This window comes from Grammomys surdaster, unplaced genomic scaffold, assembly GCF_004785775.1.
Source record: "Grammomys surdaster isolate TR1022 unplaced genomic scaffold, NIH_TR_1.0 234, whole genome shotgun sequence".
Taxonomy (NCBI): Eukaryota; Metazoa; Chordata; class Mammalia; order Rodentia; family Muridae; genus Grammomys; species Grammomys surdaster.
In genome coordinates, this window is record NW_021604679.1 from 1,203,535 (window position 1) to 1,228,218 (window position 24,684).

The following is a 24,684-nucleotide window of genomic DNA, read 5'->3' on the forward strand; positions in this document are numbered from 1 at the left end:
AGAAGTGGGTACAGTTGGAGATCCTAAGATTCCGAAGATGTTTTCTAAACACCCTGATTTCATAAGCACTGTACAAGGATACCGACACAGGAGCCTCTTTTGTGAAAGTACATGATAGTGGCCTAACACTTCATAAGGGAAGCAGTGCAGGCTTGCATTGTGTGAGCAACACTGTAAATCACCACACGGCTCCACAGCGTGCGTTTCACTCTCTCAAGTCTTCAGCCTAATTGGGTTAGAAACCGACGTATAGCTCCTGGTCTTTATTCCAGAGATGAACCTCTGGATAGCGTCGCATCAAAGATTCTTACAAGTAAATAATTAATTGGTTTAGAGCAGACTGACAAATATAATTAAGCAATTTATAGTTGAAATATTCAGTCTTTCTCTAATTAGTGACAGAGGACTACCTGAGGCTGTGGTCAGATGAAATACTTCCCAGATGAGTTTGAGGATAAAAGGAAGTCTGGGTTGTTTTTTTTTTTTTCCATCATAGATTTCTTCATTAGCAGTAATCACAATTCTAAAATAAAATAGTTTTAGAAAAGAGTTTGAGTTCAGTTAAGCCACGGTGTTTTGGATGGGAAGTGTGCTCCATTGTGTAGTAAGCCCTGTATGCTTGTTTCAGTGTTGAAATCTCAGAAATAGAGTCATTCAGACTCAGATGTAAGGGAACAAGACTATGTTAGATAGCTGACCAGAGTTTGGTTTATGTTCGCTTGTCAATGGTATCACTATAATACATTTTACATTTTCATAGCTACTTTAGCAAAATATACTTCATGAACTGTTCTACTAAGTACAAGTAATAATTTATAATGCATATTTGAAAGTCAGTTCGATGCAAATAGAAAGATATAAGTATATATCTATATGTTTTAAACCTGTATTTTGTTAGCCTATCCGTACAACAAAATATAACCTTACGTAGTTAATCTCTTTAGGGGAAGCTCAGAAGTCTATCTGCTAACAAATGTCTTCCTACAACACTATGATTAGGAATGAGATCCATACTATTTTAATAAAATATTTTCAGCAAAGTATGCAATACACATAGTTCACATGAGTTATTTCTTTTAAGATGGGAGTATGTCATTATTCCAACTAGTTAATTAAGTCTCTTTTTGTATTTCTAATGCCTTTAGACACAGATTGTCTTCTTGGGTCATTCACGTCGTATTCCTGTTGTTTCTGTGCCTTTCCTTTTGCATGTGTGTGTCTTGTACACTCCCTGTGAGGGAATTTTGTCCCCTGTAGCCATGTGATTAAAGTCTCTTGACCAGCAGCCATGTTCAGTTGGATAGGTCCTGCATTTTCCCGCTGCGTGGCCTTTTCAAAGGCTAGGCCAGGAGAAAAGTCTTTCTGGTCCTAGTCTCTTTGACTTCTTGCAAGGGCTTAGCAGACTATGTGAAGCCAGCCCAGGATAATGCCCCTCTGGCTTAACTCAAAGTCAACGGGTTTGGAAGTGTAATTACATTTATAGATTCTGTCATATAATAACATATAATCTGGGAACAATATTTCTTTTCTTTTGTGCACTCATTTACAATTAGTTGAAACAGTTTTATTTGTTTGAAGATTTCACACATGCATGGAATATAGTTTTAGCTAGTGCATCTTCTGCTATCCTCCCAACTCTCCCAGGACCCACTAAACCATCTTCCCAACTTCGGGTTCTCTTTTATTATTATTTGTATTCAGAGCCCCGATTCCAATTAGTGTGGATCTTGTGCAGATGGGTGTGGATCCGTCCACTACAGCATGGACAACTTACCAGCAGCCACAGCGTAGCACTGTGTAGCCCAAGGTGACCTTGAACTCACTACCTGTCTCCACCTCATAGATTCTGGATTACAGGTACCACCCCAGCCAGTTTAGAGATAAATGTTATAACATTCAGTAGCTCGCCTCAGATTCAAGGGAAGAGGGACTATATTACGATGTCTTGGGAATTTGCAGGAGTAAAATATATCCCATAATTAAATGTATCACAAACTGATAAGTTAGCTAAAGTATCAGCCATGTTTTGAGGTGATTATTATCCTTGAAGAATAAAAGTTAGAAAACGTGCTTACTGCCTTGGTTAGGTTATTGTTTTATATCAAGACACACTTTTACTTATCCAGTATAAAGGTTGTACTTGGGAAAGGGAGAAGATGATTTTCCATGTTTGTGGTTCCTAACATTGGGAGATGTTGATAGCACTGGATGAGAACCACCTTTGCAAACCACCAAGCACGTCCTAGCAGGAACTCTGAAAGAGTGGAGCCTATTCACTCTTTTGTTTTCAGCTTCTTAAATTCTTTTATTTAGGTTTTTGTTGATTTGTTGTTTTACGGCTCTTGTGTGTTTTCTTTATCCATGTAAAAATTAAAATATCTTTGTATCTTACTGTCTCCTGGTCTAATATTAACAAAGAGATAAATATTTCTGCTTCTCAGCTCCTGGCATGGTAGGTGTGTGCCGTCATGCCCACCTTCTGCTTTTTAAAAATCTGACTTTCCCTAGAATATTCTATGCAGTATGGAAAACCTCTGAGCTACTTAGAAGCATTTTTCAGCTCCCTTACTAACAGATGCTTCTTCTAAGAGTTACTTACTTGTGATACAGGAACCTTCCCTTGTGTTTTTAAATTTTTTACTGTTTTTTTTTTAAATATTCTGAACAAACTTTCCTGGTGCTGATATACCTATGCTTAGAAGACATATTATAGATGAAAGAACATTGTGACTTGGTGGGAAAATATTTTACCAAAGTGAGTAAAATATGAGATGCTAGTGGGCGTGTTCAGTGGCCTCCTACTTGCCAGGCCCATTACGCTTTATATCTTAGAAATCAATTCAGAGTATCTGAGCCTTTTCCTGACCACCAAGAATAAAAGTCTTCACACACTGTGTATTGGTGTAAGACTGAAACTCCAGTTGATAGATGTTTTACCCATGAAGTTCTCGCACACCTGTATAGAGCAAGTGGTTGTACATCTGAGTCTGACCTTCCTTATTATATGTTCAGAAGAAAATGTTTCCTTAGAAAACCCAATAAATGTTGCACTAAGTAGCCAGTTACAATTTCAGAAACAGTTTGCTTTTTCTGTAGCAAATCTCTGCCATCAATTCTTTACAATAATAACTGCAAAATATTGTTTTATAAAAATAAATGCATTATAATTACAAAGGTGTCTGGAAATACAACATCCCTGCTGATGGTAAATATTTGACCTAATTACGAGTTGCTGGAGAGAACTCCACCTGCCGACACCTCACATGTGATCATGTATATATTAAGTGACCCTGTAAGAATCTACCAGCCTGTTTTTTTTTCGTTCTTCCTAACTGAAGATTCGAAGGATATGACAGACTGTAAACTTACCTGTTTTTAAGTGTGAAAATGTGCCTAACAGACATTTATGTGTTATTTGCTGCTGAAATTGTTGAGGCACAAAGAGTATTTAGAGGTGGAGGGAACTGTGTTAAATCACACCCAAATTCTGTCTAATGTAGAAGGGAAATTGACCATCGTTGTTGAGTGACTGGCTTAAGGTCAAACCTCATATGATTATGAGATTCTGTTCTTGAGACAGGTAAGCATTGTTAGAGGCACATGTAAACATTCCAAGTAGGATTCATTATATTTAACATAGGTCACTTCTTGATGTTGTTTATACTATTTAACCACCTTAGTATATTTCTAAAAGTTGTGTTATGTAAGTTTCAGTAAGAAGCCATATAATTTTGGGGCCCCTTGACCCCCCCAAAAAAAGACACTTTGAGGTAACAGTTAAAGGGTCCTTAAATCAAGTAGCTGATACAGAACCAGCATGGGTACCTGTGTCCATGACACTGCCTCTGAGAATACCAGATGTTTGTTTCCTTGCAAAGTTTTTTTTTCTTTATAAAGATTAGCATGTATAGCGACAGACATATGTTTGTATGCCATGGATATTCATACCTGTCTCAAGTTAGGATCATATTTTCCTTCTCTGTTAGGAATGTATGCTGGGTAGTTTCACTGAGGCTTTTTCAGAAATTTCTTGAGGATGCTAGAGCTACACACTGAGGCATGAGCAGTATACCCGGGCCTCCAGGGTCTGGAATGCAGGAGCCAAGCTTCCTCCACGTTCAAAGAAGAGTACTGAGCTAGCCAGGGCTCATGTATGCATGAGTTTAGTGTTAAGCATTCAATCTGCGGGATACTTTACAGTTAAAACCAAAGGTGTCTATTAAGATATATTTTCTTAAAATCAGAATGGGGGCTGCTTGTATAAGCCTGTCTTTCAAAGCAATAAGTCACTTCAGCAATAATGTAATCTCGTGTTTGTGCTTAAGTTTATAACAATTAGCTTTGCATTACATTTAGTTTTTCTATTGAATTAAAATGAATATTGTTAATGGTGGTAGAATGTACATACAATATCTCAAGGTGAGCATGCTTTATAAAAACGTTAAACCCATGCAAGAATTATATCCAATTGAGCCATTAAACCTGAGTGGCAGTTTTTGTCCTCAGGATTTACATATTTTATTTGGAGTTTAAAGACATTGTGTTTCATAGCATGAACATGGTAAATGTGCCACAACACATAATCTTTCATGTAAATACTTTGATATTCATTTCTAGAAACTTTCCTTATGTCAGTTGTTATTTATGCACTTTTTTTAAAGTCTTACATGGTTGCATTAGATGTTTTATAATACAGAATTAAGTATTATTACAGAGGATATCTAGCGTTCAGAAAGTAGGAGTTTTGAAAAGCAATGCTATCCTGCTAGAGGATAAAAATTACTGTTTTAGAGGCAGGTAAATCAGTATGTTGAGCATTGCTGATGTCAACCTTACAGTATTAAAAATGAGTCAGGTTTTTGTAGCTTTGCTCTTCACCTTCTTTTAGGAGGAAGGCAACAGTGCCACCATGAGAACTGACAGGTTTGCAACATTGTAGCTGTTAGTTCCTCAAATAGCAGAAGCCCTCCATTAAGACTATATGACAAGCCCAAGCATTTAAGGAGACAGTTTAGAAACTGAGAAAGACCAGTCGTGTAATCAGACTTTATTGCTTGATAGTCAATTTCATGTTCTTCTTCAGTGAGATTCCTAAGGTTTGCCAGGTCAGCATGAAACTGATGTCAGGTTGTTTTCGTCATTTTTTTTTTTTTTTATGTAAGAAACAGTATCTGAGAAGAATATATGCAAACAATTATCTTCTCCACCCTAATGTTCATTTTGTGGCCAGTGTTTTTCAGTGTCCCTTTTATATTTTGTCTTTTAATAATGATATTTAAAAATAAACACACACATGCACACACGTACCAACAATAATTAAGGAAGAAGAGGCCATGAATTTGAAAGAATTCAAGGGGTGGGGGTGGGGTAGGGTACATGGGAAGGTTTGGAGGGAGGAAAGGGAACAGGGAAATGAGGTAATTATGTTACAGTCTTAGGTTTTTTAAAATTATTTAAAATAATAAGCTGCTAAGTTGATTATGGTTATGATGAGCTTAGACTCTGTGTTAAAGCATTACATTTTTCTTCTGTGTTCTAATGTCTGCATGATGCAGTGTATCTTTGAATGAAGAGACCTGGTGCCCATCTTTCTGTTGGCATCAGTCAGCCCTCTGATGTGTTAATGTGGCATAGGGGGAGTGCATGCACAGGCTTTATTGGATGCATTCCAAGTCTCAAGGAAAATTACCTGTAAAGAACTGAATTTTCAGTAGTGTTCCCTTCCAGTGAAAACTGATGTTGACACAGTCTGCATAAAAGAAAATCTTCCTATTGAAACCCAAGATGGACATTTTTCCATAGTTAGAAAGATGGTGGTATACTTTTATTATTACCTCATCATTTAGAATAGGTTACTGATTTATTTCATTGCTAATGAAATTGCAAAAAGTAACTGATTTTCAACCATGTGCTATGTAGGGAAAATTAGCCTAGTATTCTTACTTCTTTAAAACAGATTTTTTTTTCTTCCTAAAGCAAGTGGGCACAGTGGAAGTGGGGCATTGTTTGTTGCTGATGGGAAAGGCTCCAGTAGTTTCTGTGTAGCTTTGCCTTTTTTAGCCCGCCCTCAGCTGGCCACAGGTGCGACTCATAAGGGCTGGCTTTTCACTTTCTCAAATGTAGTTTCTTTGCGTTCAATACCAAAAAATTAATTGGTTGAACTTTTCCAAATGTGGTTTTCAAATACAGTAAAAAAACAGGCTTGAAATTTGACATGTTAGTACATATGCTTCACAGAGTTAAGATTTTTTGAAAGCTTTGTAGAAAAAGCTACTTAAAGGCACTGTTTCTTCATGTTGATAATTTATAAGTTCTATTCAGTAAGAAACCCACTGCATTTTTGTTTTTAAAAATGATTTTTATATACAGAATATCCAGTGGGGCTGAGAGCTTGGTTCTTGGTATGCTGCTTTTGCAGTCTGCTAACAGGCTTAAGAGAGGAAAATGGACGACACTCTATAGTCGTGGGCTTTCAGCTGTTTTTAGCAATTTCCCTATCAGTCTCTTGACCACTTCCTCCTACAGCCTGTTGATACTCTCAGCCCTTTGCTTCAGCTTTTCTGTGATAATCTGACTCTAGAATGTAGCTTCATTCATTCATAGGACAGGTTTGTTGTGTAATGTTCAGCGAGTACACTCATGAAAACTTTCATACCATCACTTAATTTTTAGCAAATTATGGTATTTCAGGTCACCAATGTAGCTCAACATTTAAATGGAATTCTACAGTGAAGACATTTGCCTGAAGCAGAACTGTTGCTTGTTTGTTTGTTTGTTTGTTTGTTTGTTATTTCAATTTTTTGTTGTTGGTTTTTAAGACAAAGTCTTATGTACCAGGCTAGCTACAAACTCCTTATCTAGCTGAGAATGAGCTTGCCCTTCTGGTCTCTGGCACCTACCTCCCAAGTGCTGGGTTTGCACTTCTGACTCACCTGCTTCTGTCTCACAAGTGCTAAGATTACAGGCGTGTAACACTATGCTTGTTTTTTGTGATGCTACAGATGGAGCCGAGAGCCTCATGTGAGCTAGACACACACTATCAGCTGAGCCCTATGCTCAGTAAGAACGGTCTTTTAGCAAGTCTACTTTAATATTTCTTTATTTTTTAAAACCATAATCTTTCTTGAAATGAAATGTGAGATAAATCATTTTAGAAAGATGTATTTTTTTAAGTAGTTGGACATTACAGAGTAGCAGTGTTCTATAGCTTAAGAATAAATAGGAAGAAATGTAAGCTATTATGTCAAGTGAAATTTCTGGAGTCATCTTAGTATAGAAAATTATACTTTAAAAAATAATAATGGGGAGATAAACGTTGATATTTTTCTGACTTACTGATTCTCAATGCTGGAATTCAACTTTAAGAAATCTGAATTCTCAGAATCGCTAATTTTTTTAAAAAAATATTTTAAACAGCACTTTAAGAAACAAAAGAGACTAATTCCTGAGAGAACCGTTTGGAAATACTTTGTTCAACTCTGCAGTGCACTGGACCACATGCATTCTCGAAGAGTCATGCATAGAGGTAAGAAAAGCATGGGAAATCTGCAGCATTATCTTAAAGAAGTTTAAAATAGCTTCCATTCAGTCCACGGCGTTACCTGTTTTTGATAATTTATGTCTAAATTATAATTTAGTGGGACTATAAGCGTTAAAGTAAAGCCCTGCTTGATTATAAATAATGGAAAGTATGCTTTGCCCGACTTCTCTAAATACCTTGCTGGTTCTATGGGTAAAGAAAGTGAAGCTACCGGAAAGCAGGGCATGTGCATACGGAAGAGGGTTTGTTGTGTCTCCTTCAGACGAGTACACCGTGGCATCCCAGACTGTTTCTGTGTCCAGCCTCAGTCCTTAATGGAGTCTTCATGAGCAGTCCAGTTGCTGGGCAGAGATAATGCAGTCAGTCACTAAGGGGCTGATCTACTCATTTGGGGGTGTCAGAAATTCTGAAGCAATTTATTTAAGGAGCCATGATTTCTGAAGCCATCCAGTAAATACAATGTGATTAATATTAAGCTATGATTTTATAACTTGTGTAAATATACCAATTCCTTTTCAGTAGCATGTTATTTAAAATTGTTACAAAGAGGGTACAAGTTTATTCTGTGTCTAAAATTTTCATTCATATTCTTTGGAATATTAATTAGACTGGGAAGTTCAAAATATATGAAAATGATTCAAAATACAATGAGTGGTTCACAGTTCAGACTTTCAGATTTAATAGACATTTTGAACCCTTCCACAGAAGGAAATTTCGTATTCCTTTCGGATTCCCCAACTTACAGTATCTCTCACCTGATCTCTTCATTTATCCACAGATATAAAACCAGCTAATGTGTTCATTACAGCCACTGGGGTAGTCAAACTTGGAGATCTTGGACTTGGTCGGTTTTTCAGCTCCAAAACCACAGCTGCACATTCTTTAGGTAAGAGACACAATTTCACTATTTCAGTCAGTTACGTGTGTGATTGTGTTGGTCATGCTTTAAAACAGGCATGGCAGCTTCATGGCGCTGATTGCCGTCTTTGTAAAACTCTTCTAGGAATCAGCTGCTCCTGACAGGTGCTCACAGTTCCCTGTTACCTTTTACATGATGCTTGGAACTTCTGCCTATTTGAATTCAAGCAGGCCCTGAGGTTTTGTTGTTTGTGCTGTGTTTTTTTTTTTTTTTCTTAAATAATGCTGATAAGCCTGGTGTTTACTGTTGCCACGGAGAGTTCCTTTTATCTTATTTGTAATGGCTGTAAGATAACTTAACAAAAAACTGTATTTTGGAAGAAGTCTTCACTGAATTTCTTTTAAATGCCAGAGGTAATAATTCATACATGTTTATTTATTCACTGGGCATGTAACTGTGATAAGAAAGAAAACCTAAAGATCATCATAGTGAATGAGGAGGAACAAAACTATCTCTTTTTATAGAATGGAAGAAATACCCACAGTTGATTCATTTTAGAGTTAACATTATTTTGATGTCCTTTTGTACCCTAAATAGAATTAGTATAACTACCAACATTGTATTAGCAATGGGAAGAAAATTGTTTTGGGTCAGAAACGATAACAATTCCTAGAAGAAATGTTTTTTTAAATTATGTTAAAAGTGGAGTACCTCGAGACTCTCCAAGTCACCTTTTCCTTCTAGTGCATATAAGACACAGGAAATGATTTTTAAAATAAGAATTAAAGCAAAATTAAGTTGGCCTTAATTTAGTTGTGTCTATTTTTGGCCACCGTAATTTCCTTGAGAGTCATTAATTCTTTGGAAGCAGTCTCTAGATGTGAAATGAGGGGCTTTTAAATGGACGATTGAAGACCAGTGATTTAAACTAAATAACCAAACAGTTAAGCATCTGGAGAGCAGCGGGTTGGCGACTTTTGTTTCTGGCATTGTCCCTGAGATTCCATGTGCCTCTGAATCTATCATTTATTAATATTTTTGTTTCTAGAATAGACTTTGGCTTTACGTACAGTGTGGTGGAAATGCTGACGCTTCCTTGAATTTCGTTGTTAGTTATGGAGAACATACAATCCCACAGTGACGTCCTAGAATAGTTAGTTTCCTTCACACTTCATACTTACAGTCACATAACTGCACTGCCTTTTCCAAGTATAAGATTTTGATCTGAAACTTCATAAGGAATCAGTAAATTTGCATAACACTTTGATAAAGTTTTATTTGGGAAGTTACAATTTTTACAGTAGGTGTGGTAGACAGTTTCTAGGAAGAAGCCATGGCCCTTCACACTAAAGACACCACCACTCTGTGCTGCTCATCTGATTGCTGTGTCCTAACAACACCCTGTTGTTAACTCACTTGAAACACTAGCTTATAATTACATGTACACTAATCGCATGTGCCTGTGCACACATGTGTCTTGTTTAAATGCTGTTTGGCAGTCACTCTTGAGCAGGCTGTAGTGGTCAAGCTTTACCGAACTAATTATAAATTTGAAATCCAGATCTGAGCAATTCAAAGTGGATTCAGTCTGAGGCTTACTACTTTTTGCAAAAGTTCTATTTAGGGATTAAAAGCATATATACCTCTCCTGACTTGGGTAATGTGTCAGTCTAAATCATTTGATATGGAGAATAAAGTGAATTTTAATAGATTTAAGAATTCAGTAAGGATTTAGCAAATCAACTCCATTAGGGTCGTGTTATATATGCACATACTGATGCTATGATTCTAATGAATCCTGGGCACTTCTAAACTCCAGCCAGGGAGGGAGAAAAGCAAGGCTCTTTGATGATGAATCCATAATGAACTAATTTCTTCGGTAATTTTGTTTTTCATCCTGGGAAGGGGGATTCTAATTTTTAAAAATTCTTTTATTCTTGCTGATCTCTTGTGCATAGTGAAGATTCTGATGGCGTGCAATTCATGTTTCCATGACAAAGTGCACTGAGTAACTTGGTGAAGTTTGAACGTCAGCTTGTGTCAATGATCATTGGACCAGCAGACTCCAGGATAGTCTCTGATTTTATACATACATACATACATATACATATACATATACATATACATATACATATACATATACATATATATATACATATATATATATATATATATATATGACATTATAGAGCAAGAATAGATGTGCTGACACACCTTTAGCTGTTTATCGCAGGTTGGCCCTATTTTTTACTTCTAGAGAACTATTACTCTTCTGCTATATACATTTATTATTATAAGCAGATTTGTTGGCTTTTAATAGTTGAGCATGAGAAGTAATTAAGTGTATGGCTACCTATACGAATTTATTTTGCTCATAAAAATATGGTAGAGCAACTTTTTTATTGTATAGTGATGCATTTTTCTGTTTTCCTGATAAGTAAAGTCTGTGGCGTGCTTAAAATAGGCCTGTTAGTGAAACTGTGAATAAGATGCTAATGCAATTCATAGGGAAAAATATTTTTAAAAAATGGAAACCTAGGATCTAGCTTGTTGGCAGAGTGCTTGTCCAACATGCACTCTGACCTGGATTCTATTCTCAACAACTCATAATACAGGAGGCACTGTGCATGCCTGTGTTCCCAGGATGTGTGGGGAAGGCAGGCAGAGCAGAGGTTCAAGTTCATTCTCTGCTACCTAGGGATGTCTAGGCCATTCTGTTTTACATGAGACTCCATAACAATAATAAATGAATTAATAGAAAGGAAAAAGAAAAATGAAAATTACCTGAGTATTACAGTAAAGTCTGTGGTGGAGCCAAATTTAATTTTACTTTTTCAAGGAACTTATTTTTGTTTTGTTTCTAGAAATTTAGTTTATAAATGCAAAGCTCTCAGATTTTGGAAGAATAGCTATGCATGTAGCATTTCTACGTCCTCAAAATGTACACATTTGTTGAGAAATCAGAACATCCTCCTGGAATCTTTTATTTTTTAATGTCTAGAGGAGATGGGCTAGCCTATGGCTGTTTCATTTACCTTTGTTTCGCAGCTTTTGTGTAAACTTCATCTTTGTAACTACTCAGCATGCCGTGAGCTCTGGGCTTCCCTTATACCTTCTGGAGCAGACACTCATAGAGAAGACCATGTTTCTAATCAGCCTCACAACCTATTCTGAAAAATATGACAACATAATAGAGATATTAATAATTCCTGAATACAGAGGTTAGCAATTACAAATACAGAATCTGATGTGGGGGTCCCAACCCTTGTCCAGCCCTTCATTCAACAGCCAAACCCTGGGGCCTCAGTCTTGATTGCCTTGTCTGGCCCAACCACAGCATCCGCCTTCTCTACTCCCCATCCCACGCTCGCATGGACTCTAACCCCTTTGTAATGATGGGCTGGGGAAATGACCCCTGTTTGCTTCTTGTCCTCTTCTAAATCGTGTCAGCCACTCCCACTGGAGTGATTATCCTTTCAGTTCCTTTCCTTGTTACTTCCATCCAGGTTTGATCTTTCTTTGCTGCTCGAGGAATGTCCTCCCAGCCCTTCAGGGTCTTTTAGAGTTCACTGGTCTCTAATGCCCTATTCTTATGATTGACTCCATTTTCCCTCCTTAACTGTGCCTCCTCTACCTCTGCTTTGTTCTGAGCATGGGAAACACCACAGTATCCTAGACACTACTGGGTTTATGTGCTCACAGCTCTGGAGCTCTTTCAACCATGAGGCTCGTTAATGCTTCTGGAACTCACGTTCTAGATTTACAACTTAAGGGTCCAGAACCAAGGCTACAGCAACACTCGGGTTGCCAGGGGTGAGCACAGGGATGTTATTGGCTTGAATATTCAGAACAAAGGCTGCAGGGGATGTCTTGTGCTTCCACATGGAGGGGGGCAAGGGTTGCTAGAAACTCCTCAGTTTCATTTCCGGTCTGAATTTGAATTGACTTTTGGTTGTGCTTTCAGAAACTTTTTACTGTTGCCCTGGTTTCCTTGGCCTCAGCTTTTAGCTGTGTGATTCCATAAACTATAGGTTGCACTCCATAGTTGAGAGATTTAGACAAATCTTTGTCTTTGTGACACATATCCAAAGCTGAGGAAGTAGTAAGATGATTTGATGTGCCAAGAAGGAAGAGGGGAGCATAGTTAGCAAGTGTGAAGTGGGGCAGGCCAGTCAGTCAAAGGATCAGAAAAAGAGGCTACTGTCACATAACCTCAACAGTGACTGCTCAGCCTCACAAGGAGGTCAAGATGAGCTCCAGTTTGCTGGAGCAGGGGAAAGGAGGAGTGGAGCCAGATTTAGGAGACATTTGCATTGTTGTGAATCCTACCATACTGCACAGGCAAGTTTTTACAAGATTTTAATGAACAGAACAGCATGCTCTGGGTTGAAGATAGCACCCATGAGTGTCTGTCCTCGGCTTCATTCAGGACAAGCATGTCTAGAGTTGTCTACGCAGCTGATTTCAGTTTTGCCGTGTGCCAGGAGCTTTCCTTTTTCCCTTTCTGAGTATTTATGGACCAGGAAGATGGTTGATTTCTACTGTGATCTGCAATGTGGACTGTTCTCTAGGTTCAGTCTTCTTTTAAAGCCCCTCTATTTCATAGGTGAATTTAGGACTTTGATTTTTGCTTTGCCATTGATATGGCTAGGGCTCTGTGTCTTGGGAGTCTGGTTGTAGAATAGTCTTCTTATCCCTGTGAAGTTTGCCTTCTTTTCTTTCATATTGTTTGTCAATGTCACAGATGTAACAGATGTTGGGAAACCTGGTATCTATTCACATCCTTAAAAATTTATGGTGAAGACACAGCTCTCTCTTGATCCAGCTTTCTGATTGACTAGGTCAGTGGCTTTCAGATTTCTTAAGGGTAACCCCCAACCAAATCATGATCCCGTGGGACTGGAATTGAGTATGCTGAAGCACAAGTTGCATGTAGCCAGGTTTTGTACTGCAAACGGCTGGAGTGTTCTGACCTCGTTTTGTTTTATTTCAATTGAAACAATGCCAATTGCAAGCTGGTGTATTGGTTTCACATTCGTTGATGAGTTGCCTAGCCTGCTGTTCATAAACCATGAGTCCAGATCTCTGGAGTTTATGTTTATCTCCTCTGCACCTTGATTCCCATTTTCTCCACTTGGAAACATTCCCCTGACATACTCTCTGATCGGTTCAGTTGGTCAGATATAACTTAGCCCTGTGTGGTATTCCCTGTGCTGCCGCAGGTGGGGAGTGACACACACGAGGCTTCTCTACAGTCTGCAGAGACTCATGAGTGTGTCCGTTCTGGTGTTGAGGAAAGCACAGTGGAGCTGTTTAGAAGGTGGTGCGTAGGTCTTTGGCTTCCTAGTTTGGACTTAATTCTCACAGAGATTTAATTTCCCATTATAACAGCACTTAGTGGCATTTTTCTTGCACATTTTATGGTTTTCTAGCTTTCTATTCGATCTGGAATTAACTAGCCTAGTCTGCTGTGGCGTTGCATGTGAGTCTACTCTGGAACATAGTTTGCTTTCTCTCACTCCATTGCTCATGTCTCTTCTAGAAATAGGAAATTAAAACAAAGCTGGGAGCTGGGGCTCTGGACAGGTTTTGCATAAAAGGGTGAGTTGAACTGAATGTGTTCATGGGGATGAGTTTATGTTGAAGAATAAAACATTTTTACATTAAAATATTTTAATGTCACCCCAGAGTACTTTGAAGCCTGCACTTGTTCCAGGTACTACCTCTACTCCCCGAAAACACACACACACACAGACACACACTCACACACATGTACACAGACACACACGTGTACACACATGAACGCACGCATACACAGTAACAGCATTTCAGGCAGCCCCAATCCTGTATTATCTTCAGTTCAGCATTTGGTTTGGGGATTGCATGATGAGAAAGAGCAGGGAGATCACTAACTGGCTCTTTAAAGCCTTGACTATGACACAGTGTACGTCCACTCACATTTCATCATCCAGGACAAGTCTCCTGTCTCCTCTTAACGAACCGGAAAAGCAGTTCTCCATGTGTCCAAAAGAGCAGAGCCCAGGAATAATGGACAGAGATAAAGGAAAGGTGCCTCATTTCGTCTTGTATCTGTGCTGTATTTATTTTCGTGGCATCATTGTAGCTATTCCAGATAACAAATAATGAACTTTTTAATGGGAATAGTTGGGAATGAAGTGGGAGTCATGTGTGACATTATAGAATTTTCACCTTTCTAAACTAGGATACTCTGAGTATAGAGGTTTGCTGTGGTCCCCCTGAGTATTGACCCTGGAGATGGTTCTCTGGATTGGTGCTTCTCAGTTATCCCTTATGCTAATCACTGTGTTTGAGCAATCTACACAGTTAAAATAAACATTTTTACTTGTCACGCTTTAAAAAGTCTGGACTAAATGTCACATGATCTGTTAACTGTTTTCTGCCTCCCTTTAGTTCTCCCACTTGTGAAATACGGATAATTACTTAGATTCATGTCAGTGAATGGCCAAGCAGAAGCTCACTTGAGTTAGGGAAAATCAGTTTATCTGTAACAAGTGTTACTCTTCCTATAGTGAGTATATTAGCCTCTCTTGCTCTCCCACCCCCCTTTTCCCCCACCAAAACAAAACCAAACCAAACGAAGAAAACCTTCACAGAATGATCCAGTGAGCTCTCAGACATCACACATTTTTAAGCCCTGTATGATTTGCTGTGCCCCTCAGTGTCTGGTGTGGGTCTGGTGGAGTATCCTTGGTGCATGGAATTAAATTCTCACTCTGTTATGGAATGCAGGAATCTTCATCACATGAGGACTGTTGCTGTTTACAAACCACCACAAACACAGTGGGACGAAACAATAGAAATGTATTATCTGGCAGTTTTATAGATCCTATGCCCAGGCTCATCTCAGTGTGCTACCTTTACGCCACCTGCAAGGCTCCTGCAGGATGTAGGTCACCATAAGTTTTGTGTCGACTTAGGGTTCCTGGCAGAACTAAGCCTTTTGGTGCTGTTAAAACTCTGGTCCCATTTCCTTAACTGCCTATTGGTTAAAAGCCATTCCCACCTTCTAGAAACAGAATCTATTCCTTGGCCATGATATGACCCTCTCTTCCACTTGGAATCTCTCCTGTACTCTTGTGCCTCTTTCAGGTCATCTAAGGTAATCTGTATGATAACAAGTGTAACTTTATGTCTGCAAAGTGCTCTTATGCCAGACACATAATGCAAGCAAGTGCAGCACTGGGAAGAAGGATCACAGGACCCGCATTCTGTCCATCAGTCCATCCTAAAAGACAGGGCTTTTAGTGGAAAAGTGGTTTAATAGTATTAATTTTATTATTATTGAAATAGAGTATTTTTTTTTCTTTTCTGTTCTTTTGTGGGGAGAAGGGGGCCAGTGAGGCAGGTTTGTGATATGTGGAAAGTTATTCCAAAATGTTTATTCAGGCCACAGTGGGCTTCTCACTTCAACAGAGGATAGGCTTCTTATGCTCTGGGATGTAGGGAAAGAGAAAAAAGCAACAAGAGAAAAGCCCAATTAGGAAAATTAATCCGAGATACAGATCCTACCACCTTGCATGCTCCAGTATACTTGGTTGAGGTGGTTATCTGCTGTTTAAGGAAGTGCGCTTACTAATACATACCCAGAGTGCTCTGCTGGCCTGCTTCAGCGAGAGCACAGATCAGTAGACAAACTGTTGTTTGCATGGGGTTGTGCATGCCTTCATAATGACCTGAGAAGAGGAAAGATGGACAGAGTTTTTCTGCATGCACATGTATGAATTTAATGGCCACATGTGTTTGTTCTATACCTTTTTTTTTGGTTTTTGTTTGTTTGTTTGTTTGTTTGTTTTTCGAGACAGGGTTTCTCTGTATAGTCCTGGCTGTCCTGGAACTCACTCTGTAGACCAGGCTGGCCTCGAACTCAGAAATCCACCTGCCTCTGCCTCCCAAGTGCTGGGTTAAAGGTGTGCACCACCACTGCCCGGCTGTTCTATATCTTAAAATGAAATCAATTTTAAAACCTAACTTGACTGCACCAATATTGGTGTCTATGCCAGGCAAATACTAGAACTCTCCAGGGAGCAATTGTGTTGCTGTTGTTGTCATAGGACAGTTGAACTCGTATTTATCTTTTGAAAGGAGACAGGCATCTCTCCGGTTTCTGTGATGTCATGGGCAGAGTAAATGCACTCCTGCCGTTCGGACTAGATACCAGAATTTCACACTGGAGTCTCTTGAGTTTACCATTCGTGTTCCCCACACTATTTCCAAGTGTGATGCATCCTCTGATTTCAGCTCAGAAAATTAGTGTTTCTGAAGTAGGCATTAAAACAGGTTCCTGTCTGGTGCCAGGTGCCACCTGTGGTCAGGCACTTGTTGTCCCCACACCTTTTCTGGCTCCTCTCCATGAGTCCGTCTTTGCTGTGCCCCTCGCATTGTGTGGGGTGCTATGGAGAGTAGAGACAGCATATGTTCAACCAGTCCTCGAGGCCACCTCCCCTGGTTTATTTTTAACTTTCAGTCCTTTCTCGACTTAAGTACTTGCTCTGGGAAGAAGCTATTATCTGTTTTAAGCTGTGCACATTTAACCTCTCAGCCACCATAACAAGTGTTTATTTAAAACAACACAGTACTGTATCATAGTACAATTTACACGTGCAGCCCTCTGCATTTCTAGCTTTTCCTGCCCGTGTCTCTGCTTTTGTGGTTTGGGGAGGTATAAACACTTTCAGTTACGGTTCACAGTCGTCAGTTTAATGAAATAACTGACGGCTAAATGGACTTGAATTCCAGGCTGCCAGGGCAAGTCTTCTATCTCTGGCAATTTGCCTGACCTGGCAGGCCTCTTTACTGATTGAAGTACAGCATCTCAGACAGCTCCTTGGAACAAGCTCTGTGCGGCTCAACTGTGGCCCCACAGCATTAAGGATCTGCTCTGTTTATTCCTATCTCTCAGACCTAGAACGGTGTGCACCACAGGTAGCACCTGAACATTTGTTAAGCCAGTCGGATAACACACACAGTGACTCTGGATGCTGGACACACAGTGTAGGGTCCAGAACAGGGAAGCAGTGAAATCCACTGAGTCTTCCTTCTGTGGTGTCAAAAGTGTCATCAAGAATGCCTCACAGATGACAGATTTTATTTTCTGAATGTTTTTTTTTTACAGAAGAAATACTGATCTAGACATCCCATGTTGACCTCAGATTATACTCATAATAATGAAATAAATTTGGTCTCTTTCCATTCAGTCTGCCAGCAACAGTTCTGGCTGACTCATAGGTACAAAGGAAAAAAATGGGAATAAACGCTTTGTCTCTCATTTGTGTATTTAAATCAAACTATGGTTAAGATGACTTGTGTCTTTTAGTTTTCCCAGCAAGGACCGTTCAAGGCATTCTCTTCTACAGATTAGTCTGACTTTGAGAAAAAGAAACATTTCTGGGCTGAATTGGTTTATTTCTCTCAGACTGTTCTCATTTGGCCGACGTAAAGGACAGCTCTTAAAAGCGCCATATCATTTTTTTAATCATATAATTTTCCATATGGAGTTTTAAAAGTTTTTTTAGAAGCACTGTTGAATTAAAGAGTAACCCATGTCTCAGAGATAGCTCATTTTACACACTATCCCGTGTCATAGATAAGGAAATGAATAAAAACTAGGCCTAGGGGACCAGGCCACATATCTCAGTGGGGAAGTGTGCTTTTGCAGCCAAGCCTGACAGTGTGACTTCAGTCGGAAGACTCGACGTGGTAGAAGGAGAGAATGTGTTCCTTCAAGTTCTCCTCTGACTTCCACATGTGCACTGTGATGTGTGTGTGTGCACACACACATGCACACACGCACACTAGATAAATAAAGGAAGAGAAGAGAGCATAGGCGGAGGTAAAGGGTGAAACACATTCCCAGCTTTTGGCCAGTCCTCTGTTGCCTCCTTGATTAAAAGCACAAAGATAGAATCCAGCTTCCGATAGTATAATGAAGTGGCTTTCCTTATGCTAGGTTTTCTCTTTGGCCAAGTCTACAGAGATTAAAGTGCTAAGTTTTTTGAAAACGTTCTGCAGTATAGCTCATTCTAAAGAAATGTTCCCGCATCAGTTACAGCTTCCGGGATAGCACGTGGAGCTTACTGTGGAACTTTGGAAAAAACCAGTCACTTTATTCAGAGTAAACTTTAAGGAGGATTTACTTTTTATGAAGTGTGCACCACGTACAACACTTCTCATACAGCTAGGTCAGCTTGTGTCAGGAAAGGGTTTCAGTTTTACAGTTGGAAGATTTTCATAGTATAGTATTAGTATAGATTAAAGAAAGGTCAGATAGCATTTTCAGTGGTTGGCAGTTTTCTTCTGAAGCCAACCCTTTTCATTTAAAAACAAAAATCATCCATCTCCTACCCACTGTTCCTCATGTCAGGAGGTTAAAATGGCGTAAGCATCTACTCTTGCAAAATGCATTCTCATCTTACCCATAACCATAAATTCTTGGAAGGTAAGTAGAGTTGTGCATCACGCTGCCTTGGGTGCCTCCATATGTCGCTGTCTGCATGATTGCTTTAGTATCTGGTCCTCTCACTCCACGATTCCCTTGCTTTGTACAGATGTTTAAAAAGTCAAAACATTCTTCAGGCAACAGTCATCACACACACACACACACATACACACACACACACACACACACACAAAACCAGCTGCCATGGAGTTTAAGGAAAGGATTTTAGGAAAATAATTATGTCTCCATTAGGTTGAAATGTTGAAAACATAGCAGTGCATGCAAATGCACTGCAAAATCTCTTAAGCCCTTAAAAGCATAGTTCTGTCTGTTTGAAAGGGAGGAGTAAGGATGTCTGTGATGTGATGGGGCGGGACATCTTTGCTCAGCTCAGTCTGAAGTACAGGTGGGTCCAGAGCATTGGGGCACATCAGGGAACATGTTGGAGAGAGGCTCCATCCGGAAGCTCCCTCTCAGGACTCTGGTCATCAGGGATTATGCATTTGCCCATTGCCAGTATTGCAGAATGCAAAACTCTGTGCTGACTGTTGGAGATGTGCTGTTGAGGAGGTGGGTAGCTTGCTTGGGTTTGTGCTGTAATATATTCTCAGAAAGCCTTTGCAATAAGACATGCGGAAACAGTTGGAAGATGATCATTGCTTAGATGAAGAACCAGCATTTACGTTTAAAACCTTAGTGCTGGGTCTGTGACTTCACACTGACCCCAGCAGCAGTGCTATGGAGGGCACTGCTCTCCACTCAATTCATCATTTAAAGTGTAGTTTGGAGCTCCTCATTCTTTCTCTGTGTACCCTTCACGTGTGGGATGCTGTCTGTGAGCCAGGCTGGTGTTGTGGTTTAGGTGTTACCTAGGCTGAGGCTAATCTCTGTAAAGTGTTAGCATTTGTTCGTCCTCTTCCCTGTCATCAATCTTTCACACTCATATCAAACCCCTAAAGTATCAGCAGGCTTCCCAGAGCTCCTGGTTAAAATTACCTTTTGCTTTCTGTAAACTCTGAACCTTCAAGCTTGGTGTTTCCAGCCGCCCCCTGTGGTTCCCAGGAAGCCTCTCTCTGCATCCCTCCCTGCCAGTCTCTCACTTTCTGTCCTGGAACCAGAAGCTATCTCATTATTGCAGCTACACCCACCAGCCTTCCTTCAGCAGAGGAAGTGTGTACATCCAGCCAGTAATTGCAGTTGCTTATGCAAACTATGAGGAGGTGGTCTGAGCTGCATACGCTACAGGCTTGTGTTGACTTCCCACAACAATGACACTTTGAAGCTACGTCCCCCCCCCACACACACACACACATATGATGAGCAACTCCTTCCTCTGACACTACTGAAATATGCAAACTTGCCTTCAAGGTATAAGCTACAATTAACTGATTTCTTAAGGTTTTCCCCTTTATTTTTATCTCAGAGTAGTTTGGATTTCCTTTGAAATGTGATTTTCTTGCTTCATCAGATTCATTCGTTCACTTCTCTATGTGCTTGACTCTTAGATCCACTCTGGCAAGGAGTATCGATTCCCTGAGAATGGATTCTGTCCTAGGTAAAACTGTGACGCTTCCACGCTCAGCACAGTTGAGATGCCACACACAGATCTTAGGACATAACTTTATTCTGTTGCTGACTCCTGCTTCCAAGGGTGGTGCTTTGATTATTGGTGTGGCTCTTAATAGTGTTTCTGATTGAAGTCCCCTTTACAGTATTGTGAATTATCTCTTTAAGATTATAAAAAGATTTTAAAAAACCTAAGGTTTTTTTTTTCGTTGTTTTTGGTTTTTTAAGTAATAGAAAAACTAGGAAGTATCCTTTCTCTACAAGCAGTGGTACATTGTTATTGCAGGTTGCCTTTGGTAAATAAGATTCATGAATACCAAGCGCAGACCTCGATTTGCTGTTTACCAAAGAGCTGTAATCTAATAATGGTGATGTAATAGTTGAGATATTTGAAAGTAAAGGTATTCCCTTTGAAAGTCACTTAAATGTTTTTACTCTATGAAGCATAATGCACATGATGTTGTTTTCTTAAAAATAATGTTAGCATTTTGAAAACAGTTACAAGAGAATAAAAAAAAAGTACTTTAAAACAAAACCAAAAAGTATCCAAATGATCTTTGTAAGAGCAGGAATTCTGGTCCTTTGGTATCAGTGCTAAGGCTGTGTTCTTAGGCTAGCACAGCATCTGGTTTGTGACAGTCCCTCTCTTCCCTCCACAGTGACTAAGCACAGCATCAGCAGTTTGATCCCTGTGTCAGGAGCCAGGACTGTGTTCTCAGGGCTGCTTCTGTAGAAGCTGGTTGAGCACGCAGTGTTTATATATACTCTTCCCGGATCTTATCTAATATTTAACTTCAAATATTATTATGTTCAGTTATTTAAGATAGAGAAGCCATATTGAAAAGAGCAAAATCCCACGTGAATCCTTTGCATAACTTTCTCTGAAAAAAAAAATCTTTTTTGTTTTCTTCTTAGTTATCCTTCTTACCTTCTCCTTGGATGGATCCAGGGAGACAATAATGAGTTTAGGCCACCACACTGTTTTTTTTGTAGTATAGATATTAATGTACTCTTGAATAGTAAGGTAAAATAAACTGAGTAATCTCAAAAAACCTGGTGAGTCTAACAACATTTTGCTAATTTCGTTTTTCAATTAAAATTTTGTATTTAATTTTTCAATATTTTTTATTTGCCTTTAAAATTAAAATACCATTACCAATTACATTATTTTTCTCCTCCAATTCTTTCTACAACCCCTCCCACGTACCCACACCCCCCAACCCCACCCTGCTTTTACCCTCTCAAATCAGTGTTTAATTTCTTCTAGTAGCTACATCTTCATTTTATGGTCCTAGTTTTATTGGATTTGTCTTTTCAGTGGGTACACCTTACTACATGTCTCCAGAGAGAATACACGAAAATGGATACAACTTCAAGTCTGACATCTGGTCTCTTGGCTGTCTTCTATATGAGGTAGGCACTGTTGATGAATTCTGTACATTGATACAGTTTCATTCATGTTATATATTCAATATTATAGTTCACATTTATTTTACTCTGGATGATATTTTGCAGTCTGCCTTCTTTGAGATGAATTAATTCATCAGGTAATGACTTATTTCTAAGTCCCAACATACTTATGTTATCTAATATATTTTCATAATTTTTGGACAAGAAATTTAAGTCCTGCTTTAATAAAATGCTGTTCTGCTTATCATGTGCACACACACACACACACACATGTATGAGAGAGATAAAGGAAGTGAATTTTTTTAATACATTGCAGGAGAATAATGTCATAGATTTAAGACACAAAAGTAGTTAAGTCTCTTTATAAGTATGTTGTTTCCCATTTATACAAGTGAAATCCAGCTTTAAGGATGGCTTCCAAATAGCTGAGCCTTGCAGGTTACCATGTAGGCTTGAATTCTGTTCTTAGCATAGGGGTTAGTGTCCCATAGATGGGTTCTCTACTAATACTGAGATGACGTCTTGTAGCTGTAGAAAAGAGTGCCTGGCTAACACAGTTTTCAGCATTCTCCACAGCCATTCAGCATACTCCAAAGTATTGACAGTAACCGGAGTCAGTGACTCCTATAGTCAAAGATGCTAACTAAAAACCAGTGAGCATCTAAGTGAGCTTTCCTGAATTGAAGAAACACAATGCATGGAGCCATTTCTGTGTTTCAAGAAGGAATCTAAAGTTGGCGTCTGTTTTTATCTCCTGACCCAGTGTCATCAGTGTGATTGTGGCTCATGTATGTGGAGATAGCTCCTCCATGTGCTTCGTGGAACGCCTGCCGACTTTTTGTAGTTTTGCTGATTTCAGATTCCTTCATTTAGGGAAAACTGACCTTTCTGGCTTTCTGCTTTCTCTGATGACTAAGGACTGCTCAAGGGACTTCACAGTGCTCCTGCATGAACTCACCACAGTCTTGACTGTGAAATATTAGGAATTAGTGACGTAGAAGAGCATGTGCAGCTTGTGTCCATGGGCCCATGAGGGGCCCATGCTGTTTGTGTATCCTAATGTGTCCGTGGGTGATGGGATGTTTTGGCTCACTCTGGATTTTGCTGATAATTTTGGGAGGGCAATATTGATCCAGAAAAAAAAAATCCGGTAAAGCCAGTTCTTAAGTTAATCACTTCATGTGATATTTTTTTTCCTTTTGAAAAGTTTTTAATCTGGCTAGGTAGCATTAGAGTAGTTCAGACCATAATCTGAAATCAAAGGAATATTTTCCCTTTAAACAGCCTGAAACTGGGTAGGAAATGAGTTCTCATAATGAGATGAAATTCAGCACTGGCAGGAGAAAAGCTGAGCTGAGGTACTGTTAGCTGAGTTAATGTTAGAGGAAGAAGTTATTGGTTCTTTCAAGACTGACAATCTCAGTATCAAAATTGAAACAATTATCTACATTGTATTATTGCCTTTGAGAGGCAGGATCCATTTTTATATGTGAACATCAAAATAAGAATTATTTCTTTGACCATTCCCACGTTCTCAAGGAACATGTGTCTTGCTAATTTCAAGTGTTTACCACGTTCATGTTAGGGACTATCTGGATGCATTTTCTCGAACCCCCCTCGCAAGAGTTGGCAACTTTTGCAAAACATTTCATCTGTCTTTATATTCCACATTTCCTTGTTTATCTTTTGGTGTAATTTAGCTTTTCAGAATTGTCTGTAGCATCAGATAGATGTATTTTCTATCATAATCCACCAAGAAATTACCATTAACAATGAAAGAGTAGGAAGCCCTTTTTCAGAATGTACTTTAAACTCGGGAAATTAGACTTTCAAATATTCCCGAAACCTTTTGAAAAAAAAAAAAAAACCAGGAGTGCGGTTTTAATTGATATGCAACAAAGTAGACTTTACTAATTAAAATCAAGATGCTGTGCTTTGCTACATGGACCTTTACATGGAAACGTAGGTTTTACACATTTCCTTTATTGTTCTGTGCAGCAATCGCATCCTTACAGGGTTGTAGGTTGGTGGCTTACAGTTCAAAAAAAAAGAGAGCTGCCACCAGGCCCGAAGACAGACAGTGGGCTTTCGTCCCTCCGACGCCCCCAGAATACTAATGAGGAAAGTCAGACCCTGGAGGTCAGGGAGCGAGTCAATCATTCTAGCGATCGTCTCAGTGTGCAGGATCAAATTAGCCTGAAAAATTCAGCTGCTGGGAGGAGAGGGCGAGCAGCTGTCAGGGGCAGCGCCGAGATGCACTAATGAACCAGATGAATAGTGCAAAAGCTGGAAAATAAAAACAGGACAGTTGACATTTTTCATCTGTCAAAGCAGGAGATGCATGAAAATATACTATTCCTGTTTAACTCCTTAGGGGACATTCAGACTTTTTTTTTTTTTTAACACTCTGCAGTATTGAGACAAAAGTAATATAATGAACTCCTATCATATGATAGAAAATGGATGTACATTTACTTAAGGTCTTAGAAAGGTGGAGAGATGGGAGTTCATATCGACAGCGTGTTTTTAAGGTGGCATTGTTAACATTTGATTTTATCGTATAGTGTCCATGCATTTTACATGTAAACATTGCTTATGATGGTGGGTCCTCCGTTAGAAATTCTTGCTCAGTGTTGTGTGTTTGGGGCATTCAAATTGTTATTTACTTTGTGTTATCTTGTGGGACAATTATCCCCAAGGTTATTCTGTGTGAACATGTGTGTAGGTTTTATATGAAATGCGGGGTACGTAAAACTGCATGTAAAGCTGCTTTCCGGGCGGGATTTCTAATCCTGTCCCCCTCCCGGCTGAGGCTCTGAAGGAGTTAAGCCC

General features: G+C 39.2%; 1 protein-coding gene across 7 annotated transcripts in view; it reads left to right on the forward strand.

Annotated features, from left to right (window-relative positions):
- Nek7 (NIMA related kinase 7) overlaps window positions 1-24,684 on the forward strand; it is a 125,826-nt gene that overhangs the window by 86,837 nt on the left and 14,305 nt on the right. For all 7 annotated transcript variants that reach the window (XM_028773788.1, XM_028773790.1, XM_028773789.1 and 4 more), the window contains 3 exons: window positions 7,417-7,525; window positions 8,319-8,426; window positions 21,761-21,855. In XM_028773788.1, the coding sequence (XP_028629621.1) occupies window positions 7,417-7,525; window positions 8,319-8,426; window positions 21,761-21,855 (312 nt within the window). The remainder of the gene's footprint in view (window positions 1-7,416; window positions 7,526-8,318; window positions 8,427-21,760; window positions 21,856-24,684) is intronic.